The following is a 13,669-nucleotide window of genomic DNA, read 5'->3' as shown; positions in this document are numbered from 1 at the left end:
GGAAAACTTTTAGAGAACTATTCGACAGCAAAAATTTCTTGGGGATTTTTTGTCCGGGATTTTTTGTATGGATATTTTGTCCAAAAAAATTTGTGAGAATTTTTTGTCCGGGATTTTTTGTGGGGATTTTTTGTCCGGAGATTATTTGTCCGGGAATTTTTTGTCCGGGGATTTTTTGTCCAGGGATAATTTGTGGGGATTTTTTGTCCGGGATTATTTGTCCGGGATTATTTGTCCGGGGATTATTTGTTTGGAACCCCATCCAGGTTGAAAAATTTAAAGCAATCGAGAGGAAGAACAACAATAGAACTCTTCAGAATCGCTGCAGACGCAATAAAATGGGCCATGATGATCGCCAATGTCCTTAAAGGATGAGGCACATAAAGAAGAAGAAAAGAAATTTCGTAACTAGTTCAAGTTGTGGTATCATAACATAAATACTCCATATTTTTGTCCATGAGTGTATAACAGGGAACTTGTATAAAATTTAAGTATTTCTAAAGATTATTCATCGTTGTATATACAAAAAGTTAGAACAAGACATTGGGCAAACTCAGTTCGGATTTAGAAATGCTCAAGGAACCAGAGAAGCATTATTTGCAGTAAATGTGCTAATACAGAGATGTTTAGATGTAAATCAGGACATCTATGTCTGCTTCCTAGATTATAACAAGGCATTCGATACGGTGAAACATAATCCGTTAATAAAACTACTGAGAACAAAGAACATCGACACACGGGATATAAGAATAATAAATAATCTGTATTATGAACAAGAAGCTGTCATGAGAATAAATAATTTAAACACCTATAAAATAAAAATCAAAAGAGGCGTTAGACAGGGCTGTGTCTGGTCGCCATCACTGTTTAATGCATACTCAGAAGAAATGTTAAAAAAGCATTAGAAGATGAAGTAGCGGGCATAAAAGTAAATGGCCTACCCATATGTGAAATTAGATACGCCGATGACACAATACTAATAGCAGAAACTATTACAGATCTACAAAGAATTTTAGATAAGGTCGTTGCAATGAGTGAAGAATTTGGTCTGTCACTAAACATAGAGAAAACAAAATCCATGGTTATATCAAAGAAAAATATTAGAAACATCAATATACACGTAAATAATAAGACGATAGAATGAGTTCAGAATTATAATTATTTAGGGACAAACATTAGTGAAACAAACGATTATACCAAAGAAATACGAATTAGAATAGAAAAGGCTAGAAGTGCATTCACTAATATGAAACAAATATTATGTAGTAGAGACCTCAGCCTAAATCTTAGAAAGCGAGTACTAAAATGTTCTGTATTTTCTGTTCTTTTGTATGGTGTGGAGACATGAACTCCTAATAAACAATGCCTCAATAGATTGGAAGCATTTGAAATGTGGACGTATCGAAGAATGCTGAGAATCTCCTGGACAGAATAACCAATGAGGAAGTACTAAGGAGAATACAGAACTGCAGGGAGATACTGGATTCCATCAAAATAAGAAAACTTCAAGACTTGGGTCATATAACACGTGGTGACAGATATGAACTCATAAAATTAATTATGCAGGGAAAGATTTAAGGAAGGCGCAGCATAGGTAGGAGAAAAATGTCCTGGCTGAGAAATCTCAGAGAATGGTTTGTATGCAGCTGAACTGAACTCTTTCGGGCTGTAGTGTCAAAAGTGAGAATAGCAATGATGATTGCCAACCTTCATCGGGGGGATGGCACGTAAAGAAGAAGAAGATAAAATTTTAAATTCGAATAAAATGTTATAAATCACAACAGAACATAATTTAAAACATGTATCAAAGATAAAAGGGTTGTTTTTGTGTTCCGTTTGGTCCTAAAGAAGATTATAAATTTAAATTAAAGCAGCTAGCCCAAAACGCGTCGTGACGTCATATGGTTATATGTTTAGATTCTGCACCAACAAAGCAAAACAAAATTGTATATAATTTTAAATTAGACCTTATAAACGCCAGTAGAAAATACAGTTATGGGACCTCACAAGTGTTTTTGATCGTTTGAACTGTTTTAAATAGATAGAAAACTTATACTTTTACAAAATGGCACTAAACAACACTTATAGTGTTTTCTTTTATTTTCCATAGTAAACCTTTTTTCATTTCCTTCAAAAACTGGATCAAACTCCAATCTCAACAAACTGTTATATATTATTAGAATGGCATACGATAAATGTCATTAGGATATAAATATTTTTTACTTATTCCGCGACGATGAGCTGGTCAAATACCCAAGTAGGTGGAGACCAATAAACTAAAGAAGAAGACGAAGAATATATATACCTAAATATAACCATAAACATAACTATATAGTACAACTATGTGACGTCAGGGGTCATTTAAACTATTTTAAGTCACAGAAGATTTTAAATTTGTACTTCTAAGTTATTATGAGTTTTTGAAGCGTGAAATTTTGAAAATCTCATTTTTAAACAGAACTGAACATTATTTTGTAATAAAAAAAAATGTGCAAGTTCCTTATTATTATGAAACATTTTAAGAAATTTAAAAATGCCCTGCATTTATTTTTCTGTAATTCTTCTTACTTCTAATACAACAATCTCTACTTAATTCATTTACATATACTAATTAAATTCTCTCTATTTTTATCGCAGTGTCCCGTGATTGTCATGCAATTATTAATATATTCCGAACAGACAATAATTTAATCATAAATGCAACACTTACGTTGTTGGTTCGTCGAGAAACAATATCGGTGGATTACTAAGTAGCTCCAGTGCCACGGCCAACCGTTTCCTTTGTCCACCAGATAATTGTGCTGTTAGTGTATGTTGGCATTCTTCTAAACCCAGCATTTTCAGAATCCCTGCAATCTAAAAGAAAGAAATTGATTATCTACATAATTAAGTATACGTGCCAACAAATTATTTGATAATTCAGGAGACTCTCAGAATTCAAGAGCAACAACCAACACATCCACGGAGGTAGCTGTAGCTTCCTCCGTGGATGTGTTGGTTGTTGCTCTCGAATCCTGAGGGTCTTCTAACATTACAGCCACAAATTGGTTGCATTGCTCCTGTAGTAAGCTTTCCCAAGTTAACATACACCTATTCTAATTTGGCTCTACCATACTGATGACGACTAATAAGTCAGAAACACGTGTCTATGCTAGCATTCCATCTTATGCATATTTTGTTTTTTTTTTTCATCCTTGTTGCGAGCCCTGCCGATATCTACTTTTACCTTGAATATATACTGCGCGTCAGAGAAAACGGGTATCCCACAATTTTTTTTTTGTAAACTTTTAATTCTTTTTGGTAAACATGATCTCTTATTTTTGTAAAACCGATAGAGATCACAGTTTCTTTTTAATTTTATTTTATTTTGTTTCAATAAAATATTGTTTGATTCATTGCAAAATACTATTTTCTTATTGTCTTTTCCCTTTCTCTTGTTTCGTAAGTACAACAAAGATTTAATTTGGTAAAGACATAGATAAGGTAAGTCACGCCATATTTGCATTCATTTAAAAGTATTTTATATATTTTGTATTGACTATGTTTTTGTTAATTTTTTATTTGAGCTTTCTTTTCTTTTAAGTTTCTATTTTTGTATATGTTTGGTTCCCATAAGGAAACCAGTGGCGCCCAACATTTTATTTCTTTTTATTTGATATTCTTATTTGATTTTTCTATTTTTTTTTTTTTTTATTTTTAAGCTAATAAGAGAATATTAATAACATTCCGTTAAGAACCACTCCCATATCTCTTCCGTACTGAGCAACCGAGGACATGTTCTTCAAATTGTGTAACACGTTAACAGGCCCTTATATGACATATAAACATCTTGTCAAATTCTATTTTCCATTATTCCTATTGGGACCGTGCAAGTTCGGCAAAGCAACCCCTATTTCTTCGCTCTGTACTTTTATTCGCACTTTTAATTATATTGGCCAATTATATTAGTCCTGGTTACTGGATAATTGTCAAGGCCATATTCCAAAAAAAATAGTAAGAAGAAAAAATAAGATTCAGGTTATGTTATGAAAACGTGAACAATTGTATGTAGTAAATAAAATTAGTTATTAAAATGCAGTACTGTACTCAAAATACAATTAATTAAATTTACCTTTATATAATAATTGCATATCATATCAATATTATGGAGCAATATATAATTGTTCTGCTTCAATGACAGAAGGTATGAAATATACGTCAATTTGACAATTTCAATTGACAATATGAATTATTTAAGATAGTTGCAATATTTCTCCGCGACTCGCGCACGTTCGTTTCGCGTTTCCCTTCCAAGTACTTGCACACCGCGAATAGGGTGAATTTCGTCTTTACACTACTTACCAAGTAAGTCTTTCTGTATTTACCTATTTTGACATAAAACTGATTTTTTGCTTTTAGTTTCGGATTAAGGTTTAGGATTTCGCTAAAGATTTAATTATTTAGTACTCAACGCAAAACATCTCAAAAATATTTATTTTCCTCTAGGTTCTCCAAAATGTTTTATCATGTTATATGCATCTATAAAAAAAGTTAGTGGTTGAATGTTTTGGAGACATATAGAATGAGTCGTGGCGAGATGCCTAATGCGTGTCGAGATTCACGGTGAGATGCCTGGCGAGATGCGAGGCTTCACTATATTTGTACGCTAAGCCTTATAAAATAACAAAGAGAGAGATATATTTACATCGGATCCCTTTGTTTTATTAGATATAACTATAAGCGCATGTACTCCCTTTTCTCATCTTGTTTGTAAGTAGTAGATATGTTTAGCCGATAATAACGAATAACCGTTGTGTCCAATACAATGCCTAGATATTTATCAACAATAGGTACAGTGGCGTAGCTGACAGGCCCGCAAGGCGCGTAGGGCCCCCTTAAAGCCTTTAAGCTTCATACTTCTACTTTGTTTAAATTAGGGACCAAAACATATTTTCCTAATAAGCATCAAAATAGGGAATTTGGAAGGAAGTAATGAAGCGTGACGTAACTCTTACCCTTCCGGGTGAAATTTAGTGATTCGTGGACAAGTTGGTAGTTTAGATGAAAGTGAGTCCCAAAAAGGTATTTTTTTGTCGGTGGTTTTTTTACTATCTCAATCTGATCCTGTTTCAGCTAAATTAATCGATAAAAACAATAACTTAAAAACAAATTACTTGAGTCCCAAATAAAAAACGAAGTTATAAATTTGCTGGCTCAAGAAACTGAAAACAAAGTGATCAATTTAATTAAAAAAAAGTTATTTTTATTCAATAATTCTTGATACCACTCAAGATACTTCAAAACACGATCAGCTTAGTTTTGTTTTCCGTTATGTAAAACTAACTTGCGATGAAAATAATTGATCTTCCAAAGCAGAAGTTGTTGAAAGTTTTTAGGGATTTATTCGCATTTTGCAGGTGCAGGCGGTCTTATAAATAAAATTGTTCTTGTAAATAAAATAAAAAAAAACCTTTCCGTACACAACTGAAGAGCAAAGGGGTATGCTGGGACCAGCGTTATGAGTGGTCAGTGATGTATATTCAGGCGTACAAAGCCGCATAACTGACATTAAGAAAACAGCTTTCTATGTTCATTGTGCATCTCATAATCTGTACTATTCAATCTAAAATATGTACTCAACTTTATTAATTTAGCATCAAAATTTTTGCAATCTGAAAAGGCAGAGTTAACGGTCGCCCTTCAACTTTTTGAAAAAACTCGTGATAATCTTAAAGAAATGAGAAATTCGTTTTCCGAAACTTTAGTAAAAGCAGCAGGAATAGCAGAATAGCTGGGGTATTATACCAGAATTTAAACATAAACGGATAAAGCTTATAAAAAAAAATTTCACGATGAGCTCAGCTGCGACGAAAAAATAACTTATAGCAAAAAAAGTTTTGAAGTTAATGATTTCAATGTAAATTTAAATATTGCAACAACTTTCTAACAGGTTTTTCGGATTAAGAGATATGTATAATAGGTTTTCATGTCTTTTAACAGATGAAGACTTATTAAAGAAAGGCCAAATATTGTCCTTTAGACATATTCTAGTAATTATACTGTTATTTGGTGTCGTTATGTTTGTAATACGGGGGCCCACAAACATTGTCGCGGAGGAGCCCCCCAATCTTCAGCTACGCCAATGAATAGGTACAGAATAGTCATCAACTACAATATTGTTAGGTAAAATTAATATGTGCCTTATGTACATAATTAGGTACTTATTTCGTATGAAAGTAAAGTGAAAATAACTATTGTTTTAATTAAGGAAAAATAAAGTACATATTATAATAAACCCATCGATCGTTATTACTCATTGCATTTATGGTTTTTAATAGTCTCATTGTTTTAACATTAGTCATATGATATTGCATGTTGTAAATGAGTCATACCAACAAGTACTCTATTTGTTGAAGATATTTGTTTTTATCATTACTGGGAATTATTATCAGAAATTATAAACAAAACAATTTTGTTATTACCTACCAATTATATGAATTACTTTTGTGCAGAAGCCTTTTATTCAGTATTTGCATCTTTTCCAATATTTTTTAACCCCACTTCTCTTCCCCACCACTTTTTACTCGTTCAGGGAAAATAAAAATATAAAACCTGAAGAAAAATATAGACAGTCGGTGTCGAAGTAAATTTAATTTAGTACAAAAGAGTTAAGAATCAACAAAGATGCAATGAAAAAATCAGGTTATTAATCCTTAAATCTTGCAAAAACACTTCCTTCATAAAAGTTATAGAGTAGAGACTTTGTTTTCGGTGGTGTAAAGTAAATACTTATCATTATGTAATCCTTTACTTTAACCCAAGGATTACATACTAATCTTCTTTCTTCATAGGCATTCTACAGGGTGATTGATTAGTAGGGTAAAGCTCAATAGCTCCGCTATAGTAATATATAGCAATAAAAGTTAATAACAAAAATTTTAGCCACTTTTGAGCTTCACATTACAAAATTAGTTATAATGTTACAGGGTGTTCGATAACACAGTGGCAGACCTACCTTATGTTTTTTTAAATGGAACACCCTATATTTTATTTTATATTCGAAATCCTATTAGCTTCTCCATCACAAAAATATAAAGGTTTGTAATGTTATACAGGGTATTTACAAAGTTATAACCAATTTTGTATGAAAATCGTAACCAGTTCAACTCCCTGTATAAATAAAAATAAGCACAACAGCAATGGTTTATTAATGCCATATTTTTTATTTATTATCGAAATTTTTAAGAATTATTGATATTGCTAATTTTCTTTATATCAAATACAGGGTGAGTCAAAACGCAAGTACATTATTTTCTCAGTAATGTTAAATGAAACACCCTGTATTTTATATCACTATTTAAAAGTAACATTAACGTACTTTAATTTTTATAGAACATTCCCTATGCCCAAATTTATTAGTTTTCGAGATTTTTCATTTTTCACAGCAAATTATTTTAGGTGTTTTTTTATCTAAATTTTAAGTAAGCCATGACTGAATTATTGACAATTGAAGATTACCGATTATCAATCCGGTAATCAACGTAACACTGTAGCAAATAAAGAAATAAAAATAATTTATTAGTAATACATTTTACAAACAAAAACACAACCACTATATGCAACATTTTTGAAACAATTAAAAACTATCTTTTTATGTAAATGCAACCAATAAACAAAGAAAATTAGTAATTAATTTTACAAAAAAACACACAAACACAAAATACAATATTTTGTATTTATAATCAGTAATACATTTTGCAAAAAAACATGTTTGAAAAAATTAGAAGCTACTTTTAATAAAATATTTTTAATACCTATTTAATTACATAAGGTGTTCAAAATTATCTCCTAACACATTTATGTACGCCTAAAAACGATCATTGAATGAGCTACTTACTCTACGGAGCATTTGTAAATTAACACATCGAAATACACTTTGTATTCTATTTTTCATCTCATCCCTTGTTGTTGGAGGTATTTTATAAACTTCATTATTAACGTAACCCCAAAAAAATCAGTCCAGTTTATTAAATTCTGGTGATTTGGGTGGCCACGCTACTGGTCCATTGAAAAATGAAAATATCTCGAAAACTAATAAATTTAGACATAGGGAATGTTATCTAAAAATTAAAGTACGGTAATGGTACTTTTCAATAGTGATATAAAATACAGGGTGTTCCATTTAAAATTACTGAGAAAATAATGTACTTGCGTTTTGACTCACCCTGTATTTGATATAAAGAAAATTAGCAATACCTATCGACCATTCTTGAAAATATTGACAATACGTTAAAAAATATGGCATTAATAAACCATTGTTGTTTTGCTTATTTTTATTTATACAGGGAGTTGAACTTGTTACGATTTTCATATAAAATTGGTTATAACTTTGCAAATACCGTGTATAACATAACAAACCTTTATATTTTTGTGATGGAGAAGTTAACAGGATTTCGAATTTAAAATAAAATATAGGGTTTTCCATTTAAAAAAACATAAATTTGGTCTGACACTGTGTTATCGAACACCCTGTAACATTCTAACTAATTTTTTAATGTTAAGCTCAAAGGTGGCTAAAATTTTTGTTCTTAACTTTTATTGCTATCTATTACTATAGCGGAGCTATTGAGCTTTACCCTACAACAATCACTCTGTATATACCTATTCACTTTACCTTCTTCTTCTTCTTCTTCTTCTTCTTCTTCTTCTTCTTCTTCTGGTAGCACTACAATCCTGGGTGGGTCTTGGCTGACTGCACAACTCGCTTTCATCTCGAACGGTCGTCCATGATAGTTGGGTCAGTGGGTAGCCCCATTATTCTTAAATCTGACCAAATATTTTCTCTCCATCGCATTCGGGAGCGTCCTAACTGCCTTCTCCTTGTGGGGGCTTCCTCCTAGATCAACTTGGAAAGCGGTTATTAGTGAATCTATGGACATGACCAACCCATCTTAGACGCTGAGATTTAATTTCTTGGGCTATGTGGCTCGCCCTATACATCTGGTTGACGTCAGCATTTATTCTCATTCGGTATGGGTTGCTATTAGGGTCTTGGTAAGGTCCAAAAATTCTTCTGAGGATTTTTCTCTTAAAACATCTGAGTTTTGTTTCAATTGCTTTGGTCAGAGTCCACGTCTCACACCCATAAATGAGCACCAGTCTAATCACTGTTTTATATATTCAGATCTTTGATGCTCGTCTTAGGCTCTTAGATTTAATAGTATTGTAGAGGCTATACTAGGAAAGTCCGATAAGTACTTAGCCTCTCCGCCCGATGGCGCCACTATCGCAAATGAAGTGTACTGTCATTTAATGCGTTCTCGTAGACAGCTAATGTCAAAATTTCAGCCAAATCGAAATTATAGTATTGCGATTGCGCGTGAAAGTCAGCGTGTCCGCGGATTTTAATAAAATGGAAAAAGCGCAATATCCGTCGGTAATTCGATTCTTGTTTTTGGAAGGGAAATCATGCAGCGAAATCTAAGAGCGCTTGAATGCTGTGTACAGTGACTCTCCTCCTTCGATGGCAACTATCAAAAATTGGTTTAATGTGTTTCAACGTGGACGAACGTCCAGTGCCGGTTTAACCTAACTTCAAGCCCTGGGCGCTGGAGGTTAGGGGCCCCCTTCATTGCTATTCGTTGTCAGTTTTTTAACAAGAAAACACCTGCATTAACTATAAAGGGTTATTGTAAAATCCATAAAATATTTTTTTAACAAGCAAGAAGAATAGCAAACGTAAAAAATAATCCAAAAAATACATTTAAAAACATAAATAAAAAACAGAAAGTTCCACAAAACAACACATGACAAGCAAAAAAACATATTCTAAAAAATACATAAAGACAAAAATTAGATCACTTTTTTTCTTGACTTGGCATGCGCAAACTTCCATATAATATTATCACAATTCAGTTTCTCTAGTTCTTCATTCTCTATATACAATATTGATAATGCGTCTAGGTTTTCTTAATCTAAATTTGATCTTAAATATATTTTTATTCTTTTTAAAGCCGAAAAAAACAGCTCTCCTGAGGCATTAGAAGTTGGTATCGTCAAATAAATTTACAGTAAAGTTAAAATATTGGGAAAAGTTGCTTTTATATATGTTTATTCAAATTTTGGCATAACGTTACAAAATGGGTAATTTCATTCTGCAAGTTCTCTTTGGTTTCATCAACATCGTTTTTATGTTTCTAGCATAAAGTATTAATTGACGTCTTGACTTCTTCTTTATCTCTAGATTAAAAAAACATCTAAAAGTTGATGTTACATTCTTGTAGCATTCAATTCGCGATTCTGAAAACAGCGACTAATTTTCTAGACTCTGGATTTTCTGCGACAGCGATTTTTTTGTCGCTGCGACTACAAATCGCAAGTGGAGTGCTAGCCTTAGAGGCCATTGTATAATGCCAAATTGCAATTTTTGTAATTTAACTTTTGAATGTTTGAAAGAGTGTATCCGCTCTGAGCGTTAACAAAGTGTCAAAGCAAAATCGACCGACCTGCTCATGGTGGCGGTTTTTTGAAATTTTATCAGGACGCTTTGTGTATGTTTAAATGAGACATTAAAAAAATGCCGTGTCCCGCTAGTGATATTATGTATTAATATAAACAGAAAATAAAAACGCACTTAATCTGATATAAATTCTTCTATTTACAATATTGATTATCAGTTTGATTTTATATACATAACCTCACTATCGCAGTTTATGTCAATAAATCTTTATTAACGAAAAAGAGAATATTTTTGTTGCACTATAAATTACATTATAAATTAATAACTAATGAATTCTAACAATTGTATTCGGTTATTATCACTATAAAATAAAATATTCAAGTTTAACAAAATAATCCCATAAGACTCAATGTTAAAACGTCCTGACAAAATCTGACAGCGTGTCACGTGACTGTAAGTAGAGGGAAGACGCACGGAGCCAATACCTATTGTTTCGGTATAGGGCTTTTCATTCACAGTCATTTGTTTCGAGCTTCTGTCATATGTCACATAATATTAATATATCTACGTCATACGTTATTGGTATATACAATGATACAAACCAAAGACGTATGGCGTAGATATATTAATATTATGTGACACATGACAGAAGCTCGAAACAAATGACAGTCGATGAAAAGCCCTATTGGCATTTTCAAGAATAATCTATTCTTTATAAATTAGATTTATGTATATCTATTTTTGTCTTTCGTTTAACTATTTTAAAAGGACTTATTTTGTTCCTATTTTAAAAGAACTTATTTTAAAGCCGAAAAGTGAGATAAATTTTTATTTAAGCCCCACAATTCAAAAAGAAATTATTAGAAACTAAAAAAACTCCGTTTGTGCGATTATTTTGGATACAATTCGAGACATGGTCATTGATTAATAACCTACACAGTTTTTACCCACTATCTGGGTAGTTTTTAATCAATGACATGGCGAAATCTGACAACTTTCTGTAGTTTTTGGAAAAGGGCCCCGCCACAAACATTGACACGGGGCCCCTGTGGGGCTAGGCTACGGCACTGTGTATAGGCGTGAAGAGATGTAACAACAGAACAAAGGCGTTTGCAGGGTATTGGCGTATCTGCGTATGAGATTTTTTCGGAGAATATGTAAATTATTTAGCTACTTTATTTTTTTATAATTAAACGAAACGGGCCCCACCGGGGCCCGGGCCCCTGGGCGCCCGCCCCAAGCGCCCAGTGGATAAACCGGCACTGCGAACGTCGGTTTTTGATGAGCTACACATAGGTGTCCCGAAAATGGATACCACGGAGAATAAGGTGACAAACTTCCACGATCTTGTATTGACAGACCACCGACTGGAGATGCGCGAGATAGTTGTCACAGTAAACATATCAAAAGACCACTTAGATCATATCCTGCATGAAATTTTGGGCATAAGAAAGCTGTCGGCGCAATGGGTGCCGCGTTTGCTCAGTTCAGACAATAAGCGCAATCGTGAGACCACTTCAGAGCAGTGTTTAATGCTATTTAAGTGTGATCCAAATGAGTTTTTACGTGGTTTCATAACCGTCTACGAAACATGGATTCACTGCTATACACCAGAAATCAAGGAACAGTCAAAAGAGTGGACAGCACCCGGCGAACGTGCTCCGTAGAAGGCGAAAGCTGTCCAGTGTCCAATCGGCCGGAAAGGTGATGGCCAGAATTTTCTGGGATTCACAAGGTGTGATCTACATCGACTACTGGGAGAAGGGCAAAACGATCACAAAAGTGCTCTTCCACCATGACAACGCACCGGCTCACACCTCCGCCGTCGCCATGGCCAAACTGGTCGAATTGGGCTACAAACTGTCGCCCCATCCACCGTATTCTCCAGATTTGGCCCCGTGCGACTACTACTTGTTTCCAAGCTTGAAAAATACACTCGCTGGGCAGAAATTTAAGTCGAATGAGGAGGTCATCGCCGCCACAGAAACCTATTTTGCAGACCTCGAGAAAAGGTATTTTTCAGACGGGTTAAAGAAGTTGGAGCATCACTGGGTCAAGTGTATCAAGCTAAAAGGAGACTATGTAGAGAAGTAAATTGCCACTTTTCCAAAATTTTCCTTTTTCTTTTGTAGGCTAAGTACTTATAGGACTGCCACGTACATACATATGTTTGCTGTTTGAATGCTCCCTCTAATCCTTTTAATCTCTTCAGTGATATCGTTATCTGCAGTGATTGTTACTCCCAGATATTTAAAACTCTCCATTCTTTCAAAGTTATAAAGTTCTATCGATATATGGGTCTATCTATACATATATGCTAAACATTTTGCCCTATTCTATCCCGTCCCTTTTGTCTGTTGATGCAAATGTATTTGGTTTTCTATTCACTTGCCCTTAAACCAATTTGTTTGCCTCTACCTCCAATTTATTGAAAGTCTCCTTCACATTGGTGACTGTGTTTTCCACAATGTCAATGTCATCCGCGTGTGGTAATAGTAATTTTGGTCCATTTACTACTTTCTCCAGGATTATTTATACAGGGTGTTCATTGGGAAACGGAAATACTTTAACGGTGAATAGAGGTCACCGAGGTGGTTCTAGATATACTACATTTTTTGCCCTGTCGACTTTTATAAGCGAGTTACAGGGTGTTTTATCGGTTTTGCCCATTTCTTTCCTAAACCATAACTTTAGAACCACCCTGTATATTTTTTTGATATTTGGTACACATATGTCTCATTCAAAACCTAAACGACCGACATACTAACCATAAGAAAAATTCAGGTCCGGATTAACAAAAAATTATAAAGTAATTGTGACCTTAAAACGACACCCTGTATATTAAAATTTTGAAAATCTGTTTGCATATTGGAAAAGAGCACAAAAAAGTAAGCTTAATGGTTCGATTAAATTTTTCGGCCAGACAATTTTATGACTTTAATTTTGAAATTATGTATATTGAATTTTTTAAGAACTCTGACATTAAAAAGCAGGTATTATTAACTTTTAGTTATAAATTATTAAAGTTAATGAATAAATACTCATTTTAAAAATAATCAGTACTTATTTACCACATTGGAACCACCCAATTACTAATGACAGGAAAATCCAGGTCCGGATTAACAAAAAAATATAAAGTAATTGTGACCTTGCACCAACACCCTGTATATTGCAATTTTGAAAAAAAATTTTCGTAAATAACTCCAAATGTAAGTATTTTGTCGAAAAAAA

At 33.3% G+C, this 13,669-nt stretch overlaps 1 protein-coding gene across 1 annotated transcript in view; it reads right to left on the bottom strand.

The window, feature by feature from the left end:
• LOC114328599 (ATP-binding cassette sub-family G member 1) overlaps positions 1-13,669 on the bottom strand; it is a gene marked incomplete in the record, with an annotated part of 266,280 nt that overhangs the window by 71,280 nt on the left and 181,331 nt on the right. Inside the window, 1 exon segment of the mRNA XM_050657211.1 lies at positions 2,711-2,856. Within this exon segment, the coding sequence (XP_050513168.1) occupies positions 2,711-2,856 (146 nt within the window).

The sequence above is a fragment of the Diabrotica virgifera genome, chromosome 1, assembly GCF_917563875.1.
Source record: "Diabrotica virgifera virgifera chromosome 1, PGI_DIABVI_V3a".
NCBI classification, from domain to species: domain Eukaryota; kingdom Metazoa; phylum Arthropoda; class Insecta; order Coleoptera; family Chrysomelidae; genus Diabrotica; species Diabrotica virgifera.
Note: the sequence above shows the minus strand (reverse complement) of the source record. Positions and strands in the feature narration are given on the sequence as shown.